General features: G+C 55.5%; 2 protein-coding genes across 4 annotated transcripts; one reads left to right on the plus strand and one right to left on the minus strand.

Moving 5' to 3' along the window:
- Window positions 1-3,184: 3,184 nt before the first annotated feature.
- THOP1 (thimet oligopeptidase 1) lies at window positions 3,185-11,112 on the minus strand. Its single transcript, XM_050910584.1, has 13 exons — window positions 11,055-11,112; window positions 10,257-10,460; window positions 8,709-8,857; window positions 8,103-8,210; window positions 7,262-7,364; window positions 6,945-7,105; window positions 6,647-6,782; window positions 6,178-6,544; window positions 5,723-5,924; window positions 5,430-5,616; window positions 4,800-4,928; window positions 4,350-4,486; window positions 3,185-4,211 (listed from the first exon to the last, which is right to left on the minus strand). The coding sequence occupies exons 1-13, from the start codon at window positions 11,068-11,070 to the stop codon at window positions 4,053-4,055; spliced, it is 2,058 nt and encodes a 685-aa protein (XP_050766541.1). The 5' UTR covers window positions 11,071-11,112; the 3' UTR covers window positions 3,185-4,052.
- Window positions 11,113-11,612: 500 nt separating this feature from the next.
- SGTA (small glutamine rich tetratricopeptide repeat co-chaperone alpha) lies at window positions 11,613-21,655 on the plus strand. 3 transcript variants are annotated; one of them, XM_050910591.1, is made up of 12 exons: window positions 11,613-11,665; window positions 12,999-13,151; window positions 14,347-14,450; window positions 14,657-14,741; window positions 15,403-15,502; window positions 16,615-16,719; window positions 16,904-17,042; window positions 17,885-17,947; window positions 18,376-18,413; window positions 19,427-19,516; window positions 19,771-19,894; window positions 20,216-21,655. In XM_050910591.1, the coding sequence occupies exons 2-11, from the start codon at window positions 13,052-13,054 to the stop codon at window positions 19,883-19,885; spliced, it is 939 nt and encodes a 312-aa protein (XP_050766548.1). In that variant the 5' UTR covers window positions 11,613-11,665; window positions 12,999-13,051; the 3' UTR covers window positions 19,886-19,894; window positions 20,216-21,655. The 3 variants fall into 3 exon arrangements, with proteins under 3 accessions (XP_050766548.1, XP_050766549.1, XP_050766550.1); XM_050910592.1 differs by having other exon boundaries at window positions 20,379-21,655; XM_050910593.1 differs by lacking the exon at window positions 11,613-11,665 and having other exon boundaries at window positions 12,923-13,151.
- Window positions 21,656-21,903: the final 248 nt, after the last annotated feature.

Below are 21,903 nucleotides of genomic sequence, written 5' to 3' on the forward strand. Positions count from 1 at the left end.
CCCGCGAGCCCGGCTCACCGTGGTGGGCATCGGGGAGAGGGTGAGTCTGGGGGACACGCAGAAAGTCCCCATGGAGGGGGGGCGATGCCCACAGGGACCCCACAGAGCCCTGCCCTTGCCCCTTCTCGCTCCTTCCCGGGTCGCTGGGTGGGTTCCCATCCCTGTCTCTCTGAGGGTGCGTGCTGGGGGTCCCCGGATCCAGAGGGTTCCCCGGGGGGCTGCCGGGCTCGTGCCGATGCAGGTGGAGCGGGAGCAGGAGCTGCACAGCCGCCTGCACCACCGGCACATCGTCCGCCTCCATGGGCACTTCGCCGACCGCAGCCACATCTACCTGCTGCTGGAGTACTGCAGCCGGAGGGTGAGCAAGCACCGGCACCCCAAAACGCAGCATCCCCATGCCGGGGCTTCGCCAGGCCCCAAAGCTGGCGTCTCGCTCCGTCCCCAGTCCCTCGCCGACATCCTGCGGGCCCGGGGGAGGCTGACGGAGCCGGAGGTGCGGTACTACCTACGGCAGATCATCTCGGGGCTGCGCTACCTCCACGGACAAGGCATCGTCCACCGGGACCTCAAGCTGAGTGCGTGGGGCAGAGCCGGGGCGGCGGGAGGGCGAGCCGTGCCGGCCCCCATCGGGCTCATCTCCCTCCGCAGGTAACTTCTTGGTGACCGAGAAGATGCAGGTGAAGATCGGGGACCTGGGGCTGGCGCGGCGGGAAGCACCGGCTGGCCGGCGCTGGGGGTGAGTGGGGCCGCGGTGCTGCCGGGGGGGTGCTGCCGGGCGGGGCTCACCCTGCCCGTCTCCCCAGGGTGCTCTGTGGGACGCCCAGCTACCTGGCCCCGGAGGTGTTGGACCGCAAGGGACACGGGGTGCCCTCGGACATCTGGGCCCTGGGCTGTGCCATGTAAGTGGGGACCTGGAGGGAGGGAAGGAGGGCAGGGGGTGCTCCTGGCCCCGCTGAGCCGCCAGACCCCCCCAGGTACATGGCGCTGACGGGCAGCCCCCCGTTCGAGGCGGCTCACCGGCAGGAGCTGTACCGGCGCATCCGGGCGGCGCGGTACCCGCTGCCTTCCCACCTCTCGCCCCGCGCCCGGGCCCTCATCGCCCGTCTGCTGGCCCCCGAGCCGGCGGGGCGGCCCAGCCTGCGGGACGTGCTGGACCACGGCTTCTTCACCCAGGTGTGGGGCTGGCGGGGGGGACAGAGCCCACAGGGACACGGCGGGGGACAGGGAGGGGGGGGTGTCACTGCCTCTCGCTCCCCAGGGCTTCACGCCGGACAGGCTGCCGCCCCGCGCCTGCCGCTCGGTGCCCATCTTCATGGGACAGGACCCACTGTGCAGACTGCTGCGGGGGGCTGCCGCGGCGCTGGTGAGGGGGTAGCCGTGCCGGGAGCGCCGGGACTCACCACCCTGCCACCCCAGAGGGCAGCCATCTCCCCCCCCCCCCCCCCCCCGCCGCGAAGGAGCAGCTTCCTCGGCAGGACCTGAGCCATGCAAACATCCGCTTAGGAAAACCTTTATTAGTGCTAGGAACCGTCTAAAATCCAGTCGTTGAAACAAGCAGGGTGGGACGTGACCATTACGAACGGCACACACACACACACCAGTTTGCCCTTAGAAGAGGTTAACAGAAAAAAAAAAAAAAACCCAAACAAACCCAAAAGGGACCTCTCTTCCCGCCAGCCTGGAACGGGATGGGGACGAGGAGCTGGCGGGGGGAGAAGGTGCAGCTCCAAGCAGCCCGGTTCCCGGCGTTGCTCCTGGGGTTCACCCATGCGCAGGGAATGGCGGCGCTTGGGGAGGCACCAGGTCCCCCCGCTCTGCCTGGCCGCAGCCTCCGGCAGCACCTCTCACGGCACTGCCAGCGGCAGGGGTTACTGGAGGGAGGAACGGAGTTATTTGTGGCCTGGGAAGGAGGGAGGAAAGTGCGCGGTTTCCCTGTTCAGCTTCAGTTCTCTCCCTCAAGAGAAGAGGTCTGAAAGAAAACGCTGAAAGCTCAGTAAAACATGACACTTAAAACACCCACAGCGTCAACTCGAGAGCGCCCGGCCCTGCGCAGCCGGCACCCGGGACAGACACTCGCCTATGCCTAAAACAGAGGGTGGGGACAAAGACAAGATGCTCAACGTGGCCCCAGCAAGCACCAAGGAGCCGCTTCGCCGCTTATGGACCCGTCCACATGTCAGCACAAGAGGGGACGGGCGAGGGAGGGTGTCACCGGCCTTCCCGTGTCACCGGGGGGGGTCTGGGGGAGGGAGGTGACAGCAACGACTTTGTCTGCACTTGGGGCGAGCTTTCTTCCAACGCTCTCGTCAGCGGCTGCGGGGAAGGAAGCCAGAGCCGCTCCGGTGACGCAGCCCAGACGAGAGGAGAAGCAAAGGGAACAGCCCAGCCGGGGAGGGACGGCAGCTCCCACGCCCAGCCCTGGCCAGGCCGGTGGGTGCGAGCGTGGGCACTCGGCCTCTCGCCGGCACCCTCTGTGTGCCCAAACCGCAGAAGAGCTGCGGGACCGATCCTGCAGCCCTCCAACGGCAGCACGCAAAGCGCCCGAGGCTGGAGGTGGGGTGGGACACCAGAAAATGAGATCTGCCCTCAGTACCCCATCGCCACAAATCCCTCACGCCGGTGGGAGCTCACAGCTCCCCTCCAAAGTCCTCAGCTCCCCTCCGCTACCGAGGGAGCAGCCTACCTTCCGCCTGCCCCGCACGCTCGCTGCTAAAAAACCGTTCCCAGCCCGTGCGTGATCCCTACGTGAGCAAAACCAGAAATCAGCCTTTGTCCTTGGGGTCAGCGCTCCTCTCCGGCAGCTCCGACCCACAGCCCCGCACGCGTCGGCAGAGCTGCCCTCCTGCCTGCTCGGGCACGGCAGCGCCAGGAGGAACGGCACCGCGGAGGCGAGCAGAGGGAGGCACACCGCGGCACGCCGCCCCACCCACGCAGGCACTGGTTTTGGGGTTCTCGGGGACAGGGGAACAGCCTGGGGGGGGGGGGGGGCAGGTGGCACAGCCCGGCTGCTCCCAAGGCTGGGCAAAGGGCTGGCTGCCATCCCCCAGCTCGGCGCCGCACCCAGAGCCCGGCCGCTCAAGGCCTGGCACAAAGCCCACTCGATATTTTTATCCCCGGCATCCGTGTTGTTTGAAGCTGTCCGCCTTTTTTTTTTTTTTTTTTTTTTTTCCACAGCCCTCCGCTGTCCCACCCTGGCTTAGAGGCGACAACAATAGCAACGCACCCTCCTGCTGCTACGACCTGAGCCCAGAAGGCATCGCCTGCCCGAAGACAGCCCCGGGCGCAGGGTCCCAGCAGCTCCGATACGGCCTGGGGGAAGGTACAAGCTCCCGAGGACGCCTGGCAGCGCGCGGGGGCCAGGCCACGCTCCCCCAGCCCCCCTGTTCTGGGAAGAGCCGTACCGGCCATCTCTGTCCCCCTCCCAGGCCTGCTGCCCCGGCAGGAACGTCTGCGGGGCTCAGGGCAGGACGTTCCAGTAAATGCAATGGTTTTTAAGCTCTGGGATCTCCCCATCTTTATTCCACGGCCGCCAGCTGCCCAAAGACGGGGAGAGCACGGCTCCCAAGGCAGCTTCTCAGGCCGCTTGTTTCGTGCTCCGAACAGTGAGTCTGCCCTGGGGCACAAAACAAGCCAAGCCCGGTGGGAAGTCTCATTTCTTAAAAAGAAGGGATTTTAAAACAATGATTCAAGTTTGGTAACTCCTCTCACCCTCCTCCCCGGCTATAAATGAGGCCGAAACTCACCCTCGTGCAGACGTCAGGTTCAAAGTTCAGCCAATTTGTGTGGGCTACCGACAGCCCCAGCCCCCTCGGGGGGTGACAAAGGCAATTCAGCTCCCTCTGCAGAGCTGTCACCGCAGAGCCCTGGACCAGGGCTGAACCCGGCTCCTGAAGCCCAGGGTGAGCTCGGAGCAGGATCCTGGAGGAAGAGCTCCAGGCAGGGGCTGGCCCAGGATGCGTTTGGTGACAGAAGTACCGGGTATTGCTTGGCCTGAGAGGACTGGTGCGTAGACAAAGGAGCTGGCTTGACTCAAAACGGGCCGGAGCAGTTTCTCAGCAGGCCGAAGGCAGCGAGTTGCTCTCCACCTTCAGTCCTTTGCTGACCAGGAAGGCGTCCTGCTTGGGTTCGCGGCCCAGGAACTTCTTCAACATGTCGGAAGCATCCAGGGAACCACCAGGATGCAGGATGCAATTCCTGTAATCCATGCCCACCTGCGAGGAGACAGAGACGGGGGGGTACGCGTAGCACACCCACCCTCCCACTGACGCTGCCGTCTCCTACCGCCTCTGGCAGCGGAGGCAGCCCCTGCCACACGCCGAGAGCCCGGCGGCGCAGGACGTCCTCCCTACCTTACAGTTCATGATCCCCTCCTGCTTGAAGCGCGTGTGGAACATATCCATGGAGTACACTTCGCTCCAGAGGTAGCCGTAGTACTGGGCATCGTAGCCTCCGGCCAAGTGGCCAAACGTAGCGGGCATGTTTGTACCTTTGCAGCAAAGGAAGGGAAGGGGCGTCAACGGGAAAGGCTGCCGGAACCGCTCACAGCACGGAAAAACCCCTCCGTGCTGTAAATGTGTCGGAGCAGGCACTGGGTCAGCTTGTTCACAATCCCAGGGGAAACAGGGAAGAAACTTTCCAGTTATTTTTGTACGGTTTCAGCCCTGCTTTTCCTGGAGCCAGCAGAAACTGTCTCCATTGAGCCAGCCCGAAGCCCCAGCCTCGAAAAGAACCTGCTGAGCCGAGCTTGCAGGCCAGGCCCAGAGAGACAGCGAGAGCGGGACCCCCAAGCGCCTGGGTACCTGGGGTAGCAGGGACGCCCAGCACCTCTTCACACAGCCGGGCAAACACCTCCACGGGGTCGGCCTTCGTCTGGGTGTGCAGCGCCTGGTCCACCTTGGCCAGGACGATCTGACGCAAGTTGAAGAGCCCTGTTCCCAGAAGGAAGAGGCAAACTGAGCTCCCGCAGGCAGGAGCCTCTCCAAGGCCAGGTCGCAGCAGGGCAGGCTCGGGGGGCTCCCACAGTTCTCCCCACACCCAACTTCTGATCCGCTTCCCCAGCCCAGCCCAGCCGCACCCGCCCGGGCCTAAGCCGCATTCCGTGCCTGCAGATAATCTCTGCCTTCCCCGGCACCTCTTCTCACTGTGCCACCACCCAGCCGGCTGCACCTCCTGCCACGCCACCCTCGCTCTTCCCAGATTAACAGCAAGCAGATGTGGTTCCTTTCCCCCAATCCCCTCGGTCCCCGCAGCACCACAGGGAACAAGACAAAGCCTGTCCTCTACCCAGCCACGTCACTAAGGGTCCCCTTCTCCTCCCCACACACAGGGGACACCACGGCGAGGCTCTGCCCTTGCTGGGGACAACGCGCAGCCCTCGCTCCCCTCCTGCCCCTCTTCGCTGGCTCTCCCTTCCCTCCGCAGGGACCCACCTGTGTTCGCCTGCCGGGATTTAATGAGCTTCTCCAGCAGCTCATCAGGGATGGGGCTTCCAGTTTTGTAGTGCCGGGACATGCGCAGGAGCGGCTCCTTCTCCCACACCCAGTTCTCCAGCATCTGCGATGGTGCCTCGACAAAGTCCCGCTCCACGTGTGTCCCACTGAACATGGCAAACTCCGCCTAGGAGACACGGCAAGCTCAGAGCAGGGCGTCATTTAACCCCAGAGGGGAGCAGGACAAGGGAACGGCAAGAAACCAACCCCCTGCCAGCCCAGCCAGGCCTCACCTGAGAGCACAGCTGGTGCATGACATGCCCAAATTCGTGGAAGTACGTCTCCACTTCATCGTGCTGCAGCAGGGAAGGGGCATCCAGCGTGGGCTTGGTGAAATTGGCCACCATGGCAGCCACTGAGATCTGCCGGCTGGAGTCCGGCAAGAGGCAGCCCGGCTGCAGGCCGAAGCAGGCTGCGTGCCCGTACTTCCCTTCCCTAGGCCAGGAAGAGGAGACTGTTACACGGATCCTCTCCCACGGCCGGCCACGAGCCACCGCGGTCCTGCTCAGAGCAGAAGCCCTCGGTGACCCCGTACTCCCGGGACAGCCCTGCCCGAGCACACAGCGCTCCCTCCGCACAGCCACGCGCCTGGGAGCGGGACGGCCTCTCCTCTTCCCCAGGCGCAGGGCAGGCTCTGCTCCTGCTGCCCCAGCCCTCCTCCCTCGCTTCGTCTCGCCCAAGGCCTCACCGCGGGTACAGGTCCAGGTAGAATTTGCCGATGGGCTCCCCGGAGGAGGTGTCCTTCACCGTGTAGAGCTGGACGTCCTCGTGCCAGACCTGAGCCTTCTCTTCCAGATGGAAGGTGAGCCCCAGCAGCTCCTGGTAAATGGCCAGCAGGCCTGTGGTGACCACCTGCATGGGGAAGTACTCCTTCAGCAGATTCTGGTCCACGCTGTACTTGGTCTCCTCCACCTGGTTCATATAATAGCGCATGTCCCAGGCATTGATGCGGTTGTCAAACTCCAGGCCACGTTTCTCGCATTCTTTCTTTTTCAGGTCCAGGATCACAGCCCGTTCCTTCTCCCCGAGGGGTTTCAGCTTCTGGGCCAGCTCATCTAGGAAAACCAAGGCAGGCAGGGTCAGTGCCCGGGGCTGAGAGCAGCACACCCGGCCCAGCGCACGGCCCTGCTCTTCCCCTCCGCAGCCAAGTGCCGTACCCAGGAACGTAGCCACAGTCTTGCTGCTTTTAGCCATGTTCATCTCCAGCACAAAGTCCGCATGCGTGTTGAAGCCCAGCAGACTGGCTTTCTGAGCCCGCAAATCCACCAGCTCCTTGAGGATCAGGCAATTCTCCTGCAAGGTAGAGTCAGACAAAGAGTGAAGTGGGGTACGCAGGCGAGAAAGGACGAGCCCCAGCGTGGAAAGAAGCACAAATCTCAGACGAGACCCCTTCGGTGCCCGGACCTGACCTGGCATCCCGTCTGGTCCTGCTGGCAAGCAGCAAGGCCCACCTACCTCTTTGCACCTGGAGTTGAACATTTCCTCCACCTTCCTCCTCGTCTCGGGCACGTAGCACTTCTTCAGGAGAGGGAAATAGTGCGGGTATTTCAAGGTGACTTTCAGCTTGCCGTCCTCTGTCTTCTCCAGGGAGTTCAGGAAGTCCTCAGGGAGCCCCCCTGCGAAAAGAGCAGATAGGACTGATGGAGAGCGCAGGCCTCGCCAGAAATACCAGCTCCGGGACTGAGCACAGGAACAGCCTCTTGCTCCTTGGCCAGAGGAATCCAGGCACTCAAGGCCACACCAGCAGAGAAATAAGCCCGAGCGCTCCGTACCTAGTTCCTCCTTCGAGAAGGGCAAGTAGGTGGTGTCTTCGTTGAGGTTCTTGTTGAAGTCTATGCAAAGGACGCTCAGCTTTTTCTTAATAGCTTTGATTTTCTTTAAAATACAGATGAACAGAGAAAAGTCAGTCCAAAGGGGGTAGTCAAACAGCACCGTTCACCGTCTCCAGCCAGCAGCCTGCCTGCCGAGTTGCCCAGCAATCTGCACTTGGCTTTTATTCAAACGCAACGCTGCAGAATTAATTGCAGGCAGGCGCTGAGCGCTCTGCCCAGAACAGGCTCCCTTTGATCACACCTGGTAGGAAAGCAGCCGCCTCAGCAAGGTCCCAGCCGCCTCCTGCCAGCTCAGGAGCTGCAGGTGTTTAAGCAACAACCTCCCCTACCCTTATTGCATTTCACCTTCTCTTCTACATTTAACCCAGCTTCCAGCTCCTTCACTGAGCCACTGGCACACAATAAGAGGGAGACCCCAAGCAGCTCAGTGCCCCCCAGCCCGCTCCCCCGACCCCAGCTCCAAGGGGGCACCTTCCCTGACTGCCCCATGCACGTGGGGACCGGGTACTACTTCCACCCCTGACCTGCACAGCACCATCTGGAATTTCAGCGTCTCAGGAGCCCCTCAGCTCCCAGTGTCGACCCGACTTTGTAAATGTCATCCCCTTCGATGGAAAGAAAAAAGAGGCGCACGGAGACATCACCCAGTGCACCCAAAGTCACAGGAATCGGGGGCAAAATTCAAGAGTCTGAGCCTCAGTCCTCTGCTCTAACGCCACTCTGTCCATTAGCCCTGCAAGGCCTCCTCTGCGTGTGCTTACTTTAAGCTCTGTGATCTCACCTCCTGCGTTTCCTCAGGGAGATGGAGACCGTTTCTTTTACCCAATTTGATCAGCCTCTCTAGATACCTCTTTGCTTCAGGCTTCAGTGAAGCGCTCTCTGCTTTCTCCTGTAAAACAAAACCCATGAGCACAGGGAACCGCAGGATCAGGTGTTGCAGAAAGTTGGTTCCTGGGAGGAGTTGCGGGTTATTGTAACACCAGTGCCCCAGAAGTAGATGGAAACACCCCAAAAGAAGGCTTTGGTTTGGTGCCTTAGTTCCTACCAGATTGCTTTAAACGTGTCACCTTTATGCCGTCTTACAGCACTTTGCAGGGCATTACCCAGCCCCTGCCCGCGTGAGGCAGGCTGGCTTTACCAACGCCATTTTACCAAAGGGGTAACTGAGGCCCTGAGAGGGGGGCAGAGCCCCCAAACCCCAACTCCCCAGTTCTCACTAACAGCTGGACCGTTCTGCCGTGATCACGCAGCGATTCAGCTCCAGACCTGACTCGATATCATTCGCTTCGAAGTTCTGGGACAAGGGAAAAGGGTTTGTTGTAATTCCAGGAGGGTTCAGTGCCCTGCTCGGGTGCATCGCTGACAGAGCATCCTCCCAAGCACACACCTGGAGCCAGACAATCCTCTGGTACACGTCCTGCCTCATGCTCATCTCCACATCGAACTCCGAGAGCTTCTTGTCAGCCTCGGTGCTCGCCGCACGGATGTCTTTGCAAGGAGAGACGTGCTGGGGGAAGTCCAGCATGTTCCGGCGGACTGCAAAGACAGAAGAGGGATTACGGCGAAGGCAATGGCTTCACGTCCCAGAACTGCTCGTGAGTGGGAGTGTACACAGAGAGCCTGTGTTAATTGGGAGCCAGTTTGACGGCCCTGGAGCCTGACCTGCCCGCCCACACAAAGGAAGAGCAAGGCAAGTCAGACAAACCCAGAGCTCTCCTCTCTGAGCAGCACTCAGTCACCCGCAGCGCCCGCTCACCCCTTCCTCGGTGCCGAGCACATCTGTCCACTGATTTCCCACTACGTTCCATCCTTCTCACAAAACTCACACGAATTTCCTGCCTGTCAGATCCCGGCGCCTTTGCCCCAGCTGTAGCTGGTACCAACAGTTTCAAGAATCACAGGACTTCTGTGCTGGCAGACACACGGGCAGCATCGTTGCATGACTCCTTTCCTTAGAGGACCAGGCTAGAAGTGACACACCTTTACCGCAGGCGCTCCTCAAAAGCCACCACGTCCCCGGTGTGCTCTGTCCTGACATATTTCCATTTTAGAATTGAAAAGAGCGAGAACATTCCCGGCCACCATCTCTGCAAAACCTCAAATAATACAACTCCAGCGGGAAGGCGCTGCCCTCCAGGCACGAGAACTCTCTGCCCAGCAGAAGGTGAGCCGGCAGCTACTCTCTGTTGCCCAGGGAAAGTGCTGACAGTTCTGCTGAAGTTAACATTACCCCTGCTTAGTAAGGACTTTTCCTCTTATTTTAGGAAAAAGAAATCAGAGAGAAGAAAGCAGAGGCTTGCAGGCTGGCTTCTGCTTCATACAGACACGGCACCTCGTGACACGGGCGGTCAGGACAGCTAACGGATGCCGTGAGGCAGGAGCGGGGCTGCGTGACTTTGGCACTCTACCGCTGTAAATAATTAGCCAGAGATACATCGAAGCTTGCATCGTTTGCCAGCACGATGCCATCACGTCACGTTACTTCACACATAATCCCTAAAGCAACAGCAGTGTTTAAACAAGGCACAGGGAGACGCTTATCTGCTGCCTTAGGGAAAAAGTTAGAAAAGAGCTGAAGATCTTTTCGATCATCCGAACCATTTCTGCCAACGCACAATTTGTTCCCACTAATGCACCTTGACACATAAAAGCAGGAGACAACCTTGAAAACCTGGCTGCTCCTCCCGCAGACCATCCTGCTGCCAAAGCGCCGTCCTCGTTTCAGATTCGCTCTCCCGTTCCAAATCTACTCTATTCTTTGTACTTATATCTAGCTGTATAAACATTAACTGGTGAAAAAAAAATCCATACTGCTGAGGGAGCCAAGGGAACAAAAAAGGAGATGACAGTACAGAGCAAAAAAAGCCCACCAAAAAAGTCTTAATAACAATACGTTGATTTCCAGAAAGCCAGTACTCCCCCTCGGTGTACGTACCCGTATATTCTACTTCCACATCTGCCAGTGCCTTGAGGGTGTTTTCATAGGACACCTCGCCCTGCTCCTGGGAGCCCACCCGGTCGTACACAAGCTTGGTCCTCTCCGTGAGCTCTGCAGCCATGTTTTCTATCTGTTCGGCAGTCAGGTCCCATCTTAGCTGATTTGCCAAGAGCCTGGGGGACTGGCTATCCACAACGTTACCTGGGGACGCGGGGAGGAAACGGTCTGTGAGATGCAGTCTTACGCAGGCTGGAAAGAAAATTCAGCTGCGTAGCTAAAGGTCGATAAAAGCCCGTAAAGGAGAGGCCCAGCAAACAAACCACGCTGATGGGCAAGGAGGCTCCTAAGGCACCAGGGTGCTGGCGGCAATCAGCCGCCGGATTATTTTCCGGGCACTGTTTACTCTCTCAGTCATGACAAGCTCTTCACAGAAACCTGACTCCCTCCCCGCCGTGCCCCTGGCAGGTGCCTCTGCCCACGGAGGGGGGGGTACGAGGGGGGGGCGGCTGTCGCAGCCCGGGAACAAGGCTGTCCCCTGCCCGAGGCAGGAGCTGCGGGGCAGAGAGGTGACAGCGGGGGCAGCAGGAGACCACGGCTGCCCTTGGGGGGCTGCCCCCGGCTCCCTCCTCCTGCCCCCACCCCTCTCTCCTCCATCTCCCCCTTGTCACGCCACGCCACGCCACCCCTTCGCCCTTGCCCTCACCTCCTTCCCCCCGTCGACCCCCCTCGTGTGCTCCCACACCCCCCCCAGCCCCCTCGCTGCCCCCCAGGCCTCCCCCCGCCGCCGCCCGGTACCTGTGGGGGGGGCCATGCCGGGGGTACCGGGAGGCCCCGCTCTGCTGACGAGGCCGGGAGGAGACCGCGCCGGCCCCACGCACAGAGCATGTGCCCCAACCATAGAGGCGGGCAGAAAGAGCGGCCGCGCCGAGGGATTCTGGGAGAGTGGAGGACTGGGCCGCTCTCCCTTTCCCTTCACCCCATCCGGGCCGGGGGGAGCGGCCCATCCGCCCGCACACGTAGGGCCCCATCCCCGCCCCGGCCCTCAGCCTCGGCGGCTGCGGGGCGGCGCCGCGGGCTCGGGAGCGGAGCCCCGCCGGGAGCAGCACCCCGGCCCGGGGCTCCCGCCCGTCCGTTCCCATAGCAACGCCCTCTCTCTATGGTAAAAAATTAGGGCGGAGCGACAGCTGCACTTCCGGCCTCCGGCCCCGCCCCCGAGCAGCGCAGATTGCGCATGCGTTGAGGACTCCGCGCCTGCGTTGTCGCCTCCTCCCGGCCATATAAGGGCGGGGGGGGCGGGAGGGGGTGGTGCCTGGCGGGAGCGCAGGCGCCCCCCCGGGTGGAGGCGGTGCGCAGGCGCGGTGGGCGGGGCGCAGCGCATGCGCAGTGCTGAGCCCGCCCCGGCTGAGGTGAGTGTCGGGGCGCCCGGTGAGCGGGGCGGGGACGGTGGCGGGGGGGCCGGGGGAGCCGGGCTCCGCTCCGCTCCGCTCCGCTCCCGCCCAGCTCCCCGCCGGGAGCCATCTGCCTCTGGTTCTGGCAGGGGCAGCGGCCGGACCGGGGGTCGCGGTGGGGCCTGGCGCTTCCTTCGCCTGGGGTCCGGTGTGGGCCGGGCCCGGGGCTGTGGTGGGATGTTCCCCCCCTTGCTCAGGCTGCGGACCCGTTCCCATGTCCGGGTGGGAGAACCCTGCCGGTGCTCCCGTTTCTTCACGAAGCGGTTGTGCGAGTGGGGCGGTGGCCCGGGGCCCGCCGCGCCCCTCAGGCCTGCCTCCCTTCTGCCTGCCCGGGGGCACCGGTGGGGGCTGCAGGCAGGGGTACGGGGGAGGAGAGATGCCTCCCTCCTCTCTGCCTGCCCCCGGGGGCCCGGGAGGGTCTGTGGGCTCTCTGGCCTCGCTTGTCTCTAGGGCTGGGAGCCCGGCACAGGCTTTCACTCAAGGCATACACCGTAATGCCTGTCTGTGGCTGGGACCGGTGGGATCTCTGGTGTCTTCCAGTGGGTTGGGGCCAGCTTAGCTCTGTTGGGCTCTCTTTCACAAAGCTTGCATTTAAACAATTTAATTTCTCTATTAAATCACCCTGAACGGTTTTCTGTGCTACAGACCCAGTTAAGCATTCTGGAAAGGCAGAGCGCTTCAGCGCAGCAGCAGTGCCATGCAAGGAGCTGCGCCTGTCGTGCTTACAGCACCTGCACCGGGATCTCTGGGAAGCCCCAGCTTTGGGGTGTGCTTATGGGGGTCGCTTTGCTTTGGGTCCTCACTCTCCTTTACCGTCAGCATCCTGGCAGGGTAGGCTGGCAAGCGGCGCAGAGCATTGGCAGCCCTGAACCCCGGTTCTGCTAACAGTGGCAAATTGCTTCAGCCCTTGTTTTTGTTTCAGAATCAAATTATGCTCTGGAAGCAGAAGACTCTGGTTCCTTAGTGGTGAACTCCTCCATGCTCAGTTTGTCTAGTCCTGCTCAGTCAGAGATGTTTTGGTAGCCTAAGTGCCTGCAACGCCTTCGATGTATTTGCCTTGGCAGGAGCCTTGTGGGGCAGGACTGTGCTGTGCAGCTCACGCTGAAGAGGGTGAATTGAGGCCCGGAGAATTCCTGTAAAGGGGGTCATGGTTACAGCAGAGAGTTTAATGAAGGCTCTGGAGGCCTTGGCCAGTCCTGAACAACTCCCTTATCCTCCACATTCATACTGGAGCAGCAGAAAAGCTCTTTGTCATCTTGTCCGTCAAGTCATATAATTTCTCTCTCTACAGATTTTTTTTTAAAGTTACAAGAAGTTGAAACAAACTGCTCGCAGCCTCCCAGAATGGCAGACCAGAAGCGCCTTGCCTACTCCATCATCCAGTTTCTACATGACCAGCTACAGAATGGGGGTCTGTCTCCAGATGCTCAGGAGAGTTTGGAAGGTTGGTGGTCGTATGTGCTTCCCTGTTCGTGCGCGTAGGTCTGTCAGCCCAACGCTTGGGGAGATTTGGACACTTCCTCTCTTCTGCCTGTTGCTTGGCTGGGCTGTTCCTAACATCAAACATGGCTCAAGATTTGAAATTAATTTGTCTTCTTGGGGAGGTATCCAGGGCATTAGGAATGCTGATTGCTTATCTGATTTTTTTTTTGTTATCTCTTTCAAAAGCAGATTAGCTTGAGGAAGGGATATACCTGGGATCAAAAGCCTCTTTGACCCTGTGTTTGAGACTTACAAGTTTTATCTTAAATGAGGTGGAGTCAGGAGGCTCGTAGTGTAAAATGAGAACTTTGTCGTTGTATGGAAGTGTTTTATGCTTGCAGAGTGCTTTTCCCGCTCTGCTCTCAAAATGCTTTTCCACCACGTGCCCTGGAGTATTTATACAGGCTTTTTCAGAGGGCTTCACTGGTAATGAGAGCACGCTGATGTTAAAAGATCTACTTAAGGAGCTTACACTTTAGTCTTTGGCTTGCACGTTTGTCCCACTGAAAGAGAGCACAGGCACGTCTGCAGAGTGGTACAGGGGACATTCCTGGGCAAGGCAGGAACAGAGAGAGAGCAGGAGCAGGGTGTTGGCTGGAAGGAGGGGTTTATTCCTGGTGCTTTTGGACTGTAAAATATGACATGAGAGCTCTGTAAAACTGAGCTCTGTGTCACTGGGGTTCCTCTCTGTGCTGGGAACAGCCTCCCGACCGGGTGCCTGATGAGGGAGGAGGTGGGTGCTTGGTGTCTGTGCCACCTCTGTGTGGCCCCAGTGCTTCACAGAGCAGCCACCCTCGAGCAAGTGAAACACGCAGACCTCTCCCTGCTCTGTGCCACCCGCAGCTGTGGGAAGGCTGGTAAAGCCCCAGTCTGGTTAACTTCCACCCCCAGCCCCTGCTCTGGAGTCACCTGAGGGGATGGGAGCTGTGACTGACTCCATCCAGGAGCTTGATCTCCAGAGCTAAGGTTTGCACAGCTCGGAGGTTTTGGCAAAAATTTGAGGATATGGCCCAAATATCAAGTCTGGCGTGTGGAAATGTGTGATTTGTGGTTTTTTTCCCTGTTGTGTTCAACAGTAAGAAATTCAGCTGCTGTGGGAGAGGGCTAAGTATTTAGATGGAGTGAGGAAAGCTAATTACCTGATTCTTCTTGCCCAGTGGCCATCCAGTGCCTGGAGACAGCATTTGGGGTCTCGATGGAAGACCAGGGCCTAGCTGTGTCCCAGACTCTTCCTGAAATATTTGAAGCTGCTGCAGGAAAGGTGAGTGAGTGCCCTAAAATATGTGCTGAGTTTCCATTTAAGCAGCCAAAGCAATGAGCTCTGCTTGATTTCTGTGGCGTTGCTGCCCCCTCAGAGGCGTGTGGGAGTGAAATGTTTTGGGCTTGACGAGCCAGCGCTTGGGAAGGGGGAGGTGTAGCACATCTCGGTGGGAGCCCTTATTGCAGCATTCTGCCTTTCCTTGTAAGGAGCCTGAACACATCCGAACAAACTCGGAGCCCGTCACCCCCTCTGAAGATGACATAGCTGAAGCTGAAAGACTCAAGACTGAAGGTAACCTCCTCTGGAGCTGGTGTATAATGAGGCTTAGATGATAATGGGGAGGCAGGCTTAATTCACTCGGTGAATTCCAATGCTTGGAATGGGGAAAAAAGCAAATGGGATCAACCCTTCCATTTCTGCTTGTTTCTCTGCTTGTGCTCCAGGAGCGTGTGTAGGTTGGCATAATTTAGCTGCCACGGAGCCTAGATAGACAGCTGGGTCAGCGTTTTCTTTTGCATCCTAAGAAGCCCGCGCTGTGTAGAACAGGGCATCTTTCCTGCTGAGCTCTCCTCTGCGTTTTGCCTTTTCTCTGCCAAGCAAGAGAGTGTGATTAGTGCTGAAATACGACGGAGAGCTTTCTCTGAGCCAACACACTGCAGTGCTTTTCAGGATGCAGTGCTGCTCTGGGGAGGCCTCAGGTGTGCCCGAGGTGGGAGGACAGCTGAGGGTGCTTAGGGAGCTTGCAGGATCCGGCAACCTGGAATTGCCGAGGTGCAGGTCCCCTACCTTGCTGCTGAACGTGCCTCACTTGCAAGCAGTTTGACCAGCAAAAGTTGCAAGCGGTTGGTTTCTCTCTTGTTCTGTTTTCTTAAGTAGAGCATAGACCCGGGCCTGTTGCTTTTGTTTGTCCCCATTTTTCACTTGTTAATGAGCCTTTCTGCCATCTTTTTAGGAAATGAACAAATGAAGGCAGAAAACTTTGAAGCTGCTGTGTCTTTCTATGGAAAAGCAATTGAATTAAATCCATCCAATGCTGTGTATTTCTGCAACAGGTACTGATTGTCTTTCTCCACCCTTGTACACCTGTGTTTTTGTTCTTACTACTTAGACCTAAGGCTCTTGAATGGTCAAAATCCCTTTTACAATTCTGTAGACTGCTTGTTCTGTTGCTTGCTCTTTGTGTGTTTTTTTTTTTTAAGCTCATAGTGACACACTTTCCTGTGCCTCCTGCCAGCTCTGTGCCCTGGCATCCCTAGATAGGATGTGGGTGTGGAAACAAACTCTATTAGGCATTTGAGGAGACAGAAGGATGCCAAGAAATACTGTCTGCTTTCATGCAATTAACTCTTAAGTGGGATAGAGAGCCCAGGTTTGAGAGGCTGTGTTGATAATAAAAACAAAGGAGTGAAATGAGACAAGTTGAAGGCTCATTATTGAGAATTATATAAGTTGATGTGTGTGCAAAATTGGGTACGGAAGCGCATTTCCTATTTTTCAGTTCTAAGCAAAAGTGTTTGAAAGTTGGTGGGAAGACAATTGTTGAATAAAACAGACTTCGAATCAGGATTTGTTTTAGTTACCTGCTTATCGTGAGTACGTGTGTACAGCTGGCTACATGAATAACATGTCTGCACGCCTGCTAACGACGTGGTGAGGTATTTCTTGGGGCAGGGATCTCCAACTGGTGCTTTAGCTGCGTGAGGGTCAGTCCCGTGAGGTTTTGGGCGGGTGCCCCTCAATAAGAGCTGTGAGAACGAGGCTTGAATGAGCACATCATGGCTTCAAAAACAGCTTTCCCTCTTATGTGGAGTGTGTGGGGAAATGGATGAAACAGTCATTATGACTAAGAAATCGAGGCATAAGGGAAGCCGAGATAGTCTGAGCTAGCAAGTGTGATACTTGCGTGCTTCCCCGGAGCCCAGGCTCCTCTTGGAAAGTCCATAAGGAGAAGTAAGAGGCTAGATTTATTTGCAGTAGGAGCAGAACGTGGAGCTGGGTGTTTGGATAGCAGCCAGCTCACCTAGATATGGCCTAGATTTATGTCAAGTTCACACTTGACTTTGCCTTGTACGACAGGAGACTAGAGAGAGGGAGCAGGGGTGACCTTGATCAGCATATTCAAGCTGATAAGTCTTTTTTGCACATCTTTCTCCATTCCCTCCAGAGCTGCTGCATACAGTAAACTAGGAAATTATGCTGGAGCAGTGAGAGACTGTGAAAGGGCTATAGGCATTGATCCAAACTACAGCAAAGCTTATGGCAGAATGGGGTAAGTAAGAGCAGTGGTTTTGTGCCAGAATTTTAATCTCAAAATGCCTATGGCAGTGATACCATCGGTGGTGTTCTGCCCTGGAACGCCATGCAAAAATACCTAGTGTTTCACCTCTGCTGGGGGTGGAGAAAGACTGCAAGTGCTTATCTAACTCTGTGACTCTTTATTTCCACTTTAATAGCTTGGCCCTCTCCAGTTTAAATAAACACACAGAAGCTGTTGTTTACTACAAAAAAGCCCTGGAGCTGGATCCAGACAATGACACATACAAATCAAACCTTAAAATAGCTGAACAGAAAATGAAGGAGACTCCTAGTCCAGTAAGTTCTGAAACTAAGGCTTGTTATATGTGGGTAAGATTAGAAGGAGGCTTCTTCACCGTAAGCGCTAACAGGCGCTGTCTGGCAGAGCCTTGGTGACCTGTGTTTAGAATACAGATCTTGTATGCAGACAGAGGGGAGATAGTTCAGGAGTCCTGCTGTGAAGATTTCCACTAAAATCCAGAGAGGGTAACTTCTCCTCACTGCTTGAGCACAGTCACCTTGGGCTTATTTGAAAGAGCTGGAAAATGAGACTGATTAGAAAGGAGTGTTCTGAAACAGCGATTTTGCCTTAAGCACCTTTCTTAATTAAAGTCAGTACTCCTAAAATCTAGCTTTTTTTCTCTAGTGACCTGTTAGCAATACCAAAAGGGCATTTTAGGTGGCTTTTTTCCTTAAAAAGATTGTTTTCTTAGGAAAAGAAACCTGGAGGTTTCCTAGCCAGAAAGCTGGTGACTGCACTGCTAACATGCTCCATGCAGGAACATGTTAGTTTATCATTTTGAAGGGGATTTTAATTTTCTAAAGACTTCTCCAGTGCAAAGGTGACCAAGTGGATGTGTTTAATGTGGCAGTTGTAATGGGTTACAGCTGGTGAGGGGTGATCAGTAAGCCATGGAATGCAGACACCTGCCCTTTGACTCCCGTAGTGAGCCTAATGCCCTGAGGCTGTCTGTGACTTGGAGCTTTACAGAAAGGGTCTGGACAGAGCCTCTTCCCGTTGTCATGGTTTAAGGGCCGGATTCTGATAACGCTGGGAGTAAAGTATTAATGTTCATTGTAATGTGCCCCAGGAAGTGAGGGGATGTTATCATCTGCGTGTGGTTTCTTTATTCTTACAGACCGGAGGTCCCGGAGGATTTGATTTAGCTGGCTTGCTGAACAACCCCGGCTTCATGAGTATGGTAAATCTGGACACAGGTCACAGCCAGGCTGTATGGTCTGTGCGTTGGTCTGTTCAGGATGAAATGTATCAGTACGTGGCGTGGGGAGCTCCTGTGTGCCTCTAGCAGATTTGTTTTCATTTCATTTCTTGGTTTCAGTGTTGCTGTGTGGAAGCTGTGCTTGTATTTCATTCAGGTCAAATGAAGAGCCAGTGACTTACTCACAGGCTTCTCCTTGTGATATGCTGGATGTGGAAAGGGTGCCTGTTCTGCATTACCAGCCTTGTCTTGTGTGTTGCACTGTGCTTCTCTTAGCTATTTTTGTCCTATTGATCTGTTTCAAAGTATTTTTGCCTTCACTTTGTAGTTGAATGGCACAACATCTGCGTATCTACCCAGTCATTTCTGACTAAATAGGGTGTTGTTTTTTTTCTCCACTCTTTAAATAGGCATCTAACCTAATGAACAATCCACAAGTACAACAGCTGTAAGTTTGATCCCATCTTGTATTTCCTCTTTGAATCACTCATTTGAGGCTCTGTGTGTGTTTGGCATTTGCAGTAGGTCTGAACTGGTGGGAGTGGGAGGGTGCTTGGGCCAGAAGTATGGAGGGCAGCCTTTAAACCAGTCCAGTTGCCTGAGCTAGTGTGTATTTTGAGCACTCTGGGCTGTGCTAAATGTTTGCAGAAGGGAGGCAGGATAGATCGTGGCACTGGAATTGGGTTTGGGAAGCTTGAGGTCAGTTTGGCTCTGCTGCGCAGTATTTATGTCACCTGGAGACAGGATTTCACAGCTCCGTCTCAGAATGAGAATATTTCCGTTCTTTGTGCTACAGGGTTATGAGGATCGATTCACAATGTTTGTGAGATGCTTAGATGATATAAAGTCATAAAATTAATAAGGCACATGCCTCTCCTGACCCTCCTTTCAAGAGCACGGGTAGGCAGTGAGTTAGAGACCTTCTGGAGCTCATCCTTTGCTGCATGAGGCAGTTTGGCTAAAGGGCTGAACATCGGCCACCATTTCCATTTGCTTCTGCCTACTCCTTCCACTGCTGTTGCCAGCTGAGGTTCCGCACCAGATGCAGCCTGAGGACTTCCAGAGGAGGGGGCTGTGTAGGCCCAGTGTGTTCTGGGCTGTTCACCGTGAGTGAATCGGTGTTCAGGCTGTCCTGTCAGTAGATCCCGTTTGATGCAGAGCAAGCAAATAGCTTGTGTGAGGAAGGGCAGTGTTTTAATTAAACATAACACAGGGGGGGGAATCTCTGGGAGTACAGTAACTGACACTATTATAAATATTTCTACATATTATGCTGTTTAATGTTACAGTTACTCTTCTGCAGTTAATGAACAAAAAGTTGTTGCAGAAGATTCCCTTGCAGATAACTTCACGATCTGTGTGGGAAGGTGATCCCATTATGCTGATGTTCTCTTCCTAGTGTAAACCAAACAATTTCTGTAGGTTTTTTCCTGCTCTGAGCAATGAGTCTTATTTCCACAGCATGTCCGGGATGATTTCTGGTGGCCACAACACCATGGGAGCAGCAGGCACCAGCCCCTCCACGAACGATCTTGCCAGCCTCATACAAGCGTGAGTAGAGAGCTGGGTGTTTCCAATTACCTTGGTCAGTAAATGGAATTTGGGTTTTTCTGACCAGAAGTGGAAATTTAATTTAACAGTTGAGGAAGGCTTGAATGTTGGGTGAAGTACTGCCTCTTTTGGTGATGTGAACTTCTTGTTAGAGTAGAGTTTTGACAATCGGCTGTAAAGCATTTCCTAGCACCAGACTGTGTTAGTGTGTGTGTGTGAGCACACTAACTGAACCGTTGCTTGTTCTCCTTCAGGGGCCAGCAGTTCGCCCAGCAGATGCAGCAGCAGAATCCTGAACTAATAGAGCAGCTACGAAGCCAGATTAGGAGTCGAACTCCGAGTGCCAGTAACGAAGATCAGCAGGAATGAGCGTTCCAGGTGAGGCTGTAGCCAGGAGTGCTGCTGTACTGTGGCCAGCTGAGTGGGAATTTATGTATTTGGCTGCAATATCTGTCTTGTGCCTTAATTTAGCAGTTTGATGTGTCTCCCCTCTGTACAGACTGGGTTCTCTGCATCAGTACTGCTAGTGCTGTGCCTCAGATGCAAGGCTCAGCCCTGAGGAGTGGTGAATAAGAACTTCCCTCACACATTGTGTGACTGACAAACGAGTTTCATTATCTAGTGTTCACGGTGGTTAAAGGGACGCTTGATTTTCTTAAAGATTGAATTTGCAACTGTCTTGTCTTCCTGTCTCTGCAGCGCAGTCCATGGGATCTATGTTCTTTGCTTTAAAAACTGGAAGCCATGTGCGTGTTGCCATTTCTTGAGTTGGAAGTGTCCAAGAGGGGGAAAAAATAATGGAAAAACAAAATACTTTATATGACCTGCATGTTAAAGACAGATTCACGCTTTCTTTCCCTAGTCTTCGTCCCTGCTCCTCCCCCTCAGCCTTTCCATTAGTCTTTTCTTCTGGAAGATCCAGCAAGCTGAACACAAACCAGCATCAACAGTCTTTCTAAAGAAACTCAGAAAATTAACTACACTATTACATTTCTATGTTATTTGCTACATGGGAATTTTTTAACCCGTTTTTGAAGAACGATGCACTCTTCACTACAGGATGTCTTCACTTTCCTGCCCACGTGCCACTTCAAAGAAGTGTTCAAGTCCTACCTAACCCCTGTCCTGCCCCGTTTAATCTTCCTGCCAGTTACAAAACGGTAGCGTTTGAACGCTCTGGAGACCACGGGATCTTCTTGCCTCCAGAAGCAGGGTTTCTGTTGATTAGATTGACTGCGTTTCTCATTCAGGTCTGTAGCAACATTGCCAGCGTTGTTAATACACGGGAGTTTGGTGCTCGCCTCTCAAAGGTTAGTGTAAATGTGTCGGGGGGTTGGGACTGGCCAGGAAGAACGTGCCCGTGTGCGACTGCTCCTTCAGCGAGTGTTTCCTGGTACGCTTCTTGGGGTTCTTTCCCATCCTGACAAAACTTGTCTAGTGTTTAGTAATTATGGCTATGTTGTTGGAATGATCCAATCTGTGAACTAGTCAGGTGGACAGTAAGAAAGATATGATGTTTTTGGTGTTTAAAAGGTTGTTTTCTTCTGCTTTTTTAATATGTCTTTTATGCATGTAAGTAATCAACCTGGTTGACTGTGCTAATGGTAGGAATTAGAGGGTGCCTGAGTAGAGAGCAGGAGGAATAAAAATGCTGCTTGGATAGTCAGAAATCGAGTGGCTGCTGGTTCAACGTGGGGGATTGGCGAGGAGCGGTTATGCCTCGGCATATAGTGTGTGAGATGAGGGAAAAGCCCTGGTAGCCAGCTCGAGTGACCCGCAGCTTTCTGCCCCTCTACAGTTACCCACGTCCTTCCTCGGGTGAGCAGAAAGCTCCAGCCAGTTCCCCTAGAAGTCACTAGTTGAGGCCAGAGACTTTTAGATCGACCACAGAATTGTTTTTAAAGTAGTTATTCGATTATGGTGGGGAAGGCGGCGTGTTCACGGCCTGACTGCTGGGCAAAAAGCATCTGGTCTGAAGGTGGGTGGGTGTGAGATGGAAAACGCCCTTTCAGGAGACCTGGTGTGTGAGTGAGCAGGTGTATTTGAAGATTAATATCAAGAAAAAAAAAGACTTGTAAATGCTCCATAAAGTAATATGTGGTTAATGTAACTTGTGAAGAATAAAATATTTGGACACTTTTCGTTGTTATCCCTCTTGCCCAGGTGATGGAAGCGAGACGCGTGTGCCTGGGGCCGGCTCCGGTGCGTGTCGGGCTGCCGTGCCCGTTGCCAGCGCCGCTGACTGCGGAGGCTTGCGTGGGGTCAGGGCTCCGCTCCCTCGGGGCCGTGGCTGCTGCGAGGCACGGCCTACAGACGGGTTTTATCTGCCTCCTCCCGTTCTTTTGTTCTTTCCTGCTGAAACGCTCCTCCTGTGTATTTCTGCAGCA

The sequence above is a fragment of the Gymnogyps californianus genome, chromosome 24, assembly GCF_018139145.2.
Source record: "Gymnogyps californianus isolate 813 chromosome 24, ASM1813914v2, whole genome shotgun sequence".
NCBI lineage: Eukaryota > Metazoa > Chordata > Aves > Accipitriformes > Cathartidae > Gymnogyps > Gymnogyps californianus.

Coding starts and splice junctions, on each gene's coding strand:
- SGTA (XM_050910591.1), top strand. CDS start 13,052: ATGGCAGACCAGAAGCGCCTTGCCTACTCCATCATCCAGTTTCTACAT. Junction 17,948..18,375: donor ACCCCGGCTTCATGAGTATG/GTAAATCTGGAC, acceptor CTCTTTAAATAG/GCATCTAACCTAATGAACAA. Junction 19,517..19,770: donor CTTGCCAGCCTCATACAAGC/GTGAGTAGAGAG, acceptor GTTCTCCTTCAG/GGGCCAGCAGTTCGCCCAGC.
- THOP1 (XM_050910584.1), bottom strand. Junction 6,783..6,944: donor TCAACTCCAGGTGCAAAGAG/GTAGGTGGGCCT, acceptor TCTACCTTGCAG/GAGAATTGCCTGATCCTCAA. Junction 4,212..4,349: donor AGGGGATCATGAACTGTAAG/GTAGGGAGGACG, acceptor GTCTCCTCGCAG/GTGGGCATGGATTACAGGAA.